Source organism: Atta colombica, unplaced genomic scaffold (genome assembly GCF_001594045.1).
Source record: "Atta colombica isolate Treedump-2 unplaced genomic scaffold, Acol1.0 scaffold63, whole genome shotgun sequence".
NCBI lineage: Eukaryota > Metazoa > Arthropoda > Insecta > Hymenoptera > Formicidae > Atta > Atta colombica.
In genome coordinates, this window is record NW_017259554.1 from 45,277 (window position 1) to 55,539 (window position 10,263).

The window sequence follows — 10,263 nt, forward strand, 5'->3', positions numbered from 1 at the left end:
TTATTATTTTATTTTATTAATATTATATTATATTGTTATATAATATTATATTTTTATATTCATATCATTAAATGTGTTTTTACAAGATGAATCTGAAATACTTTTTTCGAATAATACGTTTTTAATTATCATTACGCATGCGTGCGTAACATGTCTCAATCATACCTTCTGAGGTAAAGCAAATGAAGCGTGCTTTTAATTGATCTATGGAATATGCTCTAACGCGACGCGAACATCTAGGGTGCGTTCGGGGAGACACTATTCGCACTATGAACGCAAACGCCAATGCTATTCTTGGAGCCAATAGCGCGATAGCGTTAGCAAGCTCCATGAACAATCTTAGCAAAGCGTTGGCGTTTAACCAGAGGGATATATTCGTCGAAGTTGAGTTAATGTAGGAGATTCTGTTTTCAATCACCAACCAAACTTTTTCTTATAATTAAAATTTTTAAGGTTTTGTAAAGTATTTGTAACGAAATTTTTTATTTTCTCGTAATGAATAACAGAACACAATCTCAATTACAATTTCTATGATAGCTTGCCGAAGTGAACAATGTAGAAATTAGATCAAAAAATTAATAGTTACACTAAATTAATCAGGAAGAACTCTTGAGCATGCATTGTCGATTTCAGAAGAAGAAGCATCTAATAAGGATCTACTAATATCTAAATCTAATAATATCTACATCTAATAAGGATCTTAAGCATCTGCAGCGAAATATTCTGTCGCGCTATATCACAATCATAACTTTTTTCCGTACATAGGAATTAAAAATTGCCAGTAACAAGATACCTCTGACTTTCACATTTAATAAAATCAAATACACAAGTTGCACTTCGCAGGAACTTTGAAAAGTTAAAGATGATACACAAGCAAGAATTACGAATTGTTCACTCCAGCCTAGTGGCAAGTCATCAGCAGAGATTAAAATTGAGATTGCATTTATTGATAAAATTTGAAATTCACACATTACGTTTACTCTACGAAATTCTAAGAGAGAATAGTTTAGTGACACTCGAGAACAGAATTTCCTTAAACATTAATCTAACTTTGACGAATGTTAAACGCTACCAATGCTACGCTAGGGTCATTTATGGATCTATAAATGCTAACGCTACCAATCTACCACTATCTCGGAAGAAATAGCATTGATAGCACGCAGTTGTGACATAACACGCTACCATTAATGACGTCATGATCGTGTTTGTCAGCGTTATCTGCAGCTCCGTGAACAGTTTGTAGCACCAAATAGCGCGAATAGTCTCCCCGAACGCACCCCTAGTCGTCATATTGGTCCGATGACGCAAATTGAAGCATGTTGTAGCGTGCGATGCGAACAAAGAGAACTAAGATCTGGAGATCATTTCCCAAAAAAAGAACAATTTTAGCTTTTCAAATTTTTTCAGTCGTACGTGAGATACATACATATAAAGTGTTTTGTCCATTAAGCTTCACAATGAATTCATAGAATTTTAATTTTAATATAAAATTAAAGTAAAATTAGCAATGAAAGTGAACTTTAATGCGTATACGTGTGTAATTTATGTACGAGACAAACAGGGAGAGGACGAGAGGAAGAGAAAAGGGGGGAGGAGAGAGAAAGAGAGAGAGAGAGAGATAGAGAGAGAGAGAGAGAGAGAGAGAGAGAGAGAGAGAGAGAGAGAGAGAGAGAGAGACGATGGACGAGGATGACGATATAACTACGTCGGTCGTTGGACGACTTTATATAATGAATACGCATACGTATGAAGAGGTATTATTAATATAAAATGTTTAATACTACAAAATACGTGATATCTCAACAAAATTACCTTTTTAAAAAATAATTCAGAAAAATAATGAAGAGATTTAAGAAAGAAAATGAAGTGAATTAATAATATACATATTTATATGTGCGAGCAAATTCAGATAGGTATGCAACTTAGATTTAATATAGGATAAATATTTAAATAGCGTTATATATTATAAAAGCATATATAATTAAGAATAGGATAATGATTTTAAATTTGTAAGACATGCAGTTTAAGTTAGATTTAGAAATAGATTTAAATTTAATTATAATCTTAATTGTAATTGTAATTTTAATGTTGATTAATGTTATTAGGTGTACTTTGCTTCCGCCGTTTTCCTATAGATGGCTTTAGCGGTAAAGATGGTGGTCGAAATAAATAGATCATAGACGTCATACAATAAACTCGGGCTCTGTCAACATAACCCCATAGAAACATTAGTCGATTTGTGTCTGCATCATAAAGTTATTCTCGATTGAAAATGTCAGTTTACGAGCCAAATTCTCGTCATTTGCGGGAGGTTTTAATTTTTTGCTTCAATATGAAGAAATCTGCGGCTGAGGCGAATGTTCTCAAATACTTATGATGAGGCCGCTATTAGTGAAAGAACGTGTCGTGAGTGGTTTCAACGCTTCAAGAATGGTAATTTTGACGTCCAAGGTCATGCTCTGTATTTGGTGGGATCAGCTCGGCGTAGTGTATTATGAACTGTTAAAACCGACTGAAACAATCACAGGCGATCGGTATCGAACGCAATTGATGCGTTTGAGCCGAGCATTGAAAGACAAACGGCCGCAATACAACGAGAGACACGATAAAGTGATTTTGCAGCATAATAATGCTCGACCCCATGTTGCGAAAGTGGTCAAGACATACTTGAAATGGGAAGCCCTACCCCACCCGCCGTATTCTCCAGACGTTGCTCCCTCTGACTATCAACACTTGTTTCGATCAATGGCACACGGCCTGGCTGACCAGCACTTCCGGTCTTATGAAGAAGTAAAAAATTGGATCGATTCATGGATAGCCTCAAAAGATGACCAGTTTTTTCGACGCGGGATTCGTACGCTACCCGAAAGATGGGAGAAAGTAGTGGCCAGCGATGGACAATACTTTGAATCATAAATGTATAATCAGTTTTTTACAATAAAGCCTCGAATTTCGGAAAAAAAACAGCGGAAGTAAAGTTGTACACCTAATAATTAAACAATAAACATCGTTCATTTCTTTTATATAACATTTACTTATTATATTTTAAGGGCTAGCTGCGCCAAGTTTTTTTACATCAAAAATTTTGTTATTTTAATAAAATTTTCTCATTTTGTGATGCTTCGTCTTTAATTTTTTTGAGATTAAATGTTGTATTCCATTGCAAATATAAAAAACTGTTGAATAGAAAAATAAAGATATGTATCATTTTTTCTCGTTAATTAAATGTTATAAGTTGCGATAAAATATATGTTATTTTCACAATTTACAAAATGCAAGTATATATTATATATTGCGAAAAAATATATATTCTTTTTGCAATTGGCGCAATTTAAAGATTTTATTTCATTTTTTTTTTAAATACATGCATACGTACTATTTTTTAAATACATGCATACGTACTATTATTGAGGGGTAATTTATAAAAATTAATATTGTCACTTAAATTATATTATTTATATAACGATTTTTTTAGTTTATGTAACAATTTTTAATGGGTTTATGGAAAGCACACACACACACACACACACACACACACACACATACACACACACACACTTGACGTTTTTTTATCTTTTTTTAAAAAGGTAATTTTGATGAGGTATAACATATTTCCAAATTTTTTTATGTGCTCGGCACTTTCCCAATTAGTCACGACTACGACATCAACGTTTCTTCTCTGCCTTGTACCTGTTCTACAATAGGGACGCAAGTCATAAGCCATAAGAAATTGATTAATCACAGTTAAATGTGAGAAGAATAATCGACTTTTACGGCATTTACGACTCTATTGTAGAACAGGCCTTAGGGCTGCCGCACACAAAATTTCGCAACACTAATCGTAAAACATAAACTTAAGCCGATGAGCCAATCAGGATATTCACAATATCAGAATAACAATAAACTTATCTATAATCTCGCAATAAGGTAAATTTCAACGGTTAAAACTCGCCTTATGGATAAGTTTACTGGTATTTCTATTTCCGTTAGAGTACGTAAATCTAAAGCAGTATCTTGATTGACTCATCTACTTAAGTTCATATCTTAAAGTTACATTTCTATTACAGGCGGCAGTCCTAAAGGCCATGGCACACACCTTCCGTAACCATAAGATGTACAGTAAAAATGAGCCAATCGCAGTCGAGAATTCTTTTGGACTCTTAATTTTAATTGGCTGATTCTTATGGTACATCTTATAGTATTTGTTGCAGAAGGTGTATACCATGGCCTTAAACGTAGTCCGACTTAAGTCACAATCTTAAAACCGACAATCTTAAAAAGTTAGAAATCAATCAGAGAGCCGTCTTATTCCCGTATTCATAGTCAAGCCTTATATTTAAAACCTAATCTACAATGGGTAGTAGCAGTAGTGAATTAAAGAATAAGCATAGAAATCGACTAATCATAGTTGATTATCCTTCGCACATTCGACTATGATTTCTATGCCTACTCTTAATCCACTGTTATTGCGCATTGTAGAATGGACTTAATGCGTGGTCTACAATGGCAGTATCAATAATGAATGAACTAGAAGTAACAAATTGATCAATCACAGTTGAATATGAGAAAAATAATCGACTGTGATTGGTCAATTTCTTATTCTACTGTCCATTGTAAAATGAGCTTAAGGCTTCCTTAAATTTATCTTCAGATACTCTACGAATTATTTCATTGATTACTGAATATTTAAAAATAAATTTAAGAAAGCCTTAGATCTGATTGAATGCGGGTATTAGTGTCTTAAGACATTATGTAAGACAGAAATAAAAACGGACTATGAATATTGCCCATAAAAGCATATATAACATCTTGAATCACTCACGAAGAGGCTCATGACTCCTATTGGCATCTCTTTTCTACATGTATGTATAATTGGAAGAGGTTCTTGTTTCATTTTCTTACTTGTTTTTCTATTCGTCTGATTATTTGTAATAAATTAAAATTTTTATGTATTTTAACAGGACGACTGAAACTCAGCAAACGAGAATGGATCGAAATTTTTTTTTCTATTCGAATGCGTATTTTAGATAGCGAATACTTTTTTTGGATTTAATTGGATTCAATTAGATTCATTTGGATGCAATTGGATTGAAAAACTGCATTTCTTATTCAAAATTTTGAATTGAACAGTATTCACAATATGTTTGTGTGTTGTTTTTGTGTTGCACAGAAAAAGCTAATATTATTTTTAGATTGAAAGGCATAGAGATATGCTCTATACAATTCCTATAAATGAATAAAAATGCATTCAGGATTGAAAAGCATTCATTTTAACATTCGTGAATCAATATTTCTGATAATCTGAATCCATTTCAATCCATTCTTATTTTGCTGAGAAGATCGTTGTCTTCCGCCGCGTTTGTTGTTGTCGGATTAGTTGACGTCACGTTAATGCAGATTGCTCCGCCCGCACTATCTTTATATCTATTTCCATTGGGAGGGCACTGGAATTTTTCGAATTTCTTCAATAAAACTTCTAATGAATAAGTTGCTTTAAACTTACTTTTGGATGAGATGGATGAGTTAGGTCTGCACCCTTCTCCGGAAAGTTAGCAGAAGAGGATGTCTCTCTGTCAGATATTCGCGCTGGAGGAATTGCCTTCAGAAATCATTTCACCCACTGATATGCACTCCCGAATCAGAATTGGTAATTTGAATTACTCGCAACTTATTAGTTTTCTAATTGGATCTGTTCTGACCGCTGTGCATTTTGCGTACCTTAATTTATACTATGAGTTTCTTTGTCTTTGATGGGAACAATTAGGTGGGGGAAAATATGAGAATCAATTGTTCCTAAGTGTCATATGGATCGATTCTATTATTAGCTTGAAAATACGCCATCACCGATCTCACTTGCGATTTTAGATTTCAATCTATTAGGTATCATCTAACTTCTATTATAATCTTTCTACATTTGATACTACAAAATCTTTTATAACAAGATTGAAATTCCTTTCCAATTAATTCCCACAAGTGTTTCCGGTTCGATGATAATATTTTCGTGAAAGAAAAAAAATCGTAAAGGCCTCTGAAAGTAACACTTTTATATAAAGTCTTTTATATAAAGTCTAGGCGTTCTTAAGTATTTATGGCCATGGAACATAAAAACTTGGTAGGCAATAAGACGTAGGCAGTAAGGAAATCAATATGTTGGATTGATTTGACTGCTTACAATTAGTGTATTCTTCCAGATCTAAAAACGCTAATTGGATGATCTAACAAAATATATCAATAGCAACGAGCATTCACTCAATTGTTGAACGCTGAACGCAACATTATGGCCTCTATGGATTCTACTACAATTGATCAATTCACTTACTGCTTACGTTTACTGCTTAAGTTTTTTTTGTGTGCCATGTCCCTATTGTGTTTACAGGATTAGTCCGGATCTACAATTAGTTTAAGCCTTATTTTAAGCCTTAAGCCATAAGAAACAGCCGATTGATCAGTTACAGTCAAATGCGAGGAGAATAATTGATTCGTTTATTCCTTGATTTAAGGTTCAAAAATTTATTGTAAATCCAGGCTTACGTTTTTAATATAGAACTTATAGTAATGGAACCGAAATAATCTATCCAAGCAGTGAGAGGAAGCATCTGAGAGACAGAAGATGTATTTCTGTCCTGTTCAATAACTTTTCTTCTTTCTGCGCATGTATTAAAAAAAGATAGAAGAGGATAAGAATATATTTGTATTCTTTTAGATGTGCTCACATCTCGACGTCCGTATTCCCCTTCCATCACTATAAGTTCTACGTTTTAATCACATCTTAATCAGAATAGTAATATCGACTGAGACAATGTTACTTAAACAGAAACTCATTAGCATTTAGTTTGTAATTTTACAGATGGAGCAATGTTTTTCATATTTTTGTTAACGCAGGAAAAATCTTGCATAAATGTGTGAGGCACGGATGAGATCGAACATAGATCCATGGATTGCTAATCCGTGGATCGAACATCGAGCCTCTGACGACTCATATGAGTGTTCATACTTATTTTAGCAATAAAACTAGATTGATTAATTTTATTTTTCTGAAATTTCAGCAAAATTTGCTGAAATTTCATTGAAAAGTGTTCCAAAACGAAGAACAATTTCAGTAAAATTTTTTCACTGGAGTTATAATATGTCAGAATAAAAAAAACGTATAAAAATACACATATAGCTTTTTTTTAAATATTTAACAGTAAATTTCTTAAAACATAAATTACAGTAATTTAAACAAAATCGCATTTAACATCCAAAACTACGAAAAATGATTATCCCCGTTCGAAATTATAGAAACCTTGAAAAATTCTGATATAGAAATTTGGAAAATTATAAAAAAGAATTCTAAAAAAGTTTGGTTCAGAGCAGGGAAATATTTTATAAATTTAGAAGCATAAAAAACTTCTAATTTAAACGCGTTAAATAAATGTGTAGAGAAAATATGAAAATCGAATTTTTATATTTCTTAAAAAAGATAATCGGATCTTACATGTCCTTAATATTCAATATAACCTATTCATTGTTTGTAAATAAATAAGCAATGAATTTAACATATAGCACTAATGAATCATGTAGACTGTCTGATTCGAGGCATCAGTTTATTGCTCAATTTGTTGATTCTGTTATTATCAGTAAAGCAAAATGCAGAACGTCATGGTTGCATTGTAATATTTCGTAAGTAATTGCTTTCTATATAACTACTAAAAGAGATGATTAATTATTAATTTCCGTAGTTATATTATTAGCTTTGTATTTATTTATACTTCATAATTTAACATTGTATTTAGTTTATTTTTATCAATGTTTTTTTTACAACTAAAGAGAAACTCTAAGATAGAATTAATATAACAACTTAGGCATATTGAATATATACACGATTATAATGTTTTTTTATTATATTTATTATGAATTTTAATTCATCTGATAACGTCATGGAAATAAAGATAAGTAAATATAAGTCAAAGATATAAGTCAACAGGAAAATATATAATTCTTTGTGTAGTGTTAAGAAATATATCAACCTATCAATAAACATATAATCTTCTAAAAGTAATATATACAGATTATTTTATTTTCCATTTCGCTAACATTTTTTTTATGAAAAAGAAGAAAACATAGATTTGGGCCATATTGAATACATATATATCTAATATAGCCCAAATCTACGTTTTTCTCTTTTCAATTCCTACCTATTATTAAAACTTTTACTGCATTTATATGTAAATATATATTTTAAAATGTCTCATATTTTTTGTTCAGAAATGTTTCCTCTTTTAAATTTATCCATCAATTTTTTATTTTGAGCTCAGCAAAAAATTAGAAAAAAATCGCGGAACTTAAGTAGATTATATACAGTTTATCTTATATAATATCTAATATCTTATAATCTAATTATTTTATACCTTTATAAAAAAGAGAAATTACATCAACAGAAATTCAATTTAATACTGATCAGTTTAATAGTAGAAATTATTCATTTTTAATATTAAAAGCACAGTTGTTCAATTTATTAATATTCAATTATTCATTATTAATATTCAAAACAACTACTATCAAAATAACTACTATAAATAATAATTACTATTTTCTAATATTAAATTTCTAAATTCTTTAGGAAAGCAGATGGCAAATAAATCTGCAATCTGATAAAAAACATGGATATTTAATTCCTGTATAGTCATAGAAACATATCTGAAAGATCGCAAATAACACTGAAAGGAACATTATGTAACTTATTTTATGAATATTAAATTATGTTTAACTCTTTTTACTTTGTAATATATATATCATTGCTAAAGTTTCACAGTATTTTAATTTAAAAAAAGTTCTACATATGTTGAATTTGAATAAAAGGAGATAGGAACAGAGATACAGAAAAAAGAATTGATTTACCTAACGTCAGCGTAAATAGCGCGAAAAAAAGAAGAGCTGTCACTGAAGAGATCATGTCGAATTAATCACGAACCAAAAGAGCTAAATAGTTCACAACTAAACCTACAAAAGAGTACATGCGGACGTGTGCAATCGTACTGAGAGATTCGTAACACGTGTGCGTAGATAAGATCAGGTATCCCCTCTTTTGTAAAGCGACTTTAGAGCTCATAATTCGTTAACAATTATTGTCACATGTAGTATTGTTAAACCACTTGCTGAATCAACGAATTGCATATTCAATGAAACTGTAAAGTTATGTAAGCTATCGACTTGCGATTAAATATTATTATGTTGTAAACACTGCGTACTTCTTCTTACCGCGCCGACTTCCATAGCCGGTCTCTTTTTTTACTTTTTTCAATTATAGCGAAATCGTTTTTATTATTGCATTATAATTGAAACTGCGTTTACTTTCTTTTTCTTCTATATATTTTTCAATTGCTTTAGATTGTTGTTATATATTGCGTAAGAAGAGTTGTGTAATAATATACGCAAATATTATATGCGAGTATCACGCCAGAGCTAATAGAGGTAAGAATTATTCAGAGTTGCGAAAAGATAATTATATCCTTGAAAAAAATCCTTGATTCTTTAGATTCTTAGATAATAAATATTTAATAATTTGTAATTCTACGTCTCTTGAAAATATTATAATCTACGTATGTTAAAGCTTCTCTAACGTTGATTAAATATTATTAAATTATATAACAACATTTATAATATTTTTTACAATATTTACAGCTGTTTGAAAAATTGATATTAAACTTTAAAATGATATTGAAATGATATTAAACTTTTAATGATATTAAACATTGAATCAACATTGATTGAACAAACATTGAAACAATCTCATCCAAAAACTTTTAAATTCGATACTGTTATTCTTAATTATTTGAATTCCTCAATTATTTGATTCTTTATGCAATTGTCAATTTAATAATATTTAGATGATCATAACATTTGTCGCTGTGTATTTTTTTTCTAATTGAATGAAATAAAACAAGAGTGATCACGTACGTAATATGAGCACAATTTTTAAATAAATTCTTGCAACGTGAGGAAAATGTTATCTTTAAGTTTTGCTTTCTTAGATTCATTGCGTAAAACACATGCTGAAAAAAATCACAAAAAAATCATGAAATCATCAGAATATTCATTCTGTGAATATTTCACTTCTTGAAATAATTAACTAACATTAATTAATTTGATATAATATTACACAAATTACGGCACACACATTTTTAATTATAAATCTATAACTGTATAAAATATATGACGTATAAAAATATGTGTTTGTATGTTTTTGATGTATATATATATATATATATATATATATATATA

At 30.5% G+C, this 10,263-nt stretch overlaps 1 protein-coding gene across 5 annotated transcripts in view; it reads right to left on the reverse strand.

Moving 5' to 3' along the window:
• Positions 1–10,263, reverse strand: part of LOC108692176 (prostatic acid phosphatase-like) — a 39,474-nt gene that overhangs the window by 23,292 nt on the left and 5,919 nt on the right. For 2 of the 5 annotated variants that reach the window (XM_018200335.1, XM_018200332.1), the window contains exon 1: positions 8,881–9,001. The exons of 1 other annotated variant lie outside the window; for it this stretch is intronic. In XM_018200335.1, coding sequence (XP_018055824.1) covers positions 8,881–8,935 — 55 coding nt within the window. In that variant the 5' untranslated portion in view covers positions 8,936–9,001. Of the gene's footprint in view, positions 1–5,503; positions 5,627–8,880; positions 9,019–10,263 lie in introns of those variants that run through there. 2 more of the 5 variants (XM_018200336.1, XM_018200334.1) reach the window with 2 other exon arrangements.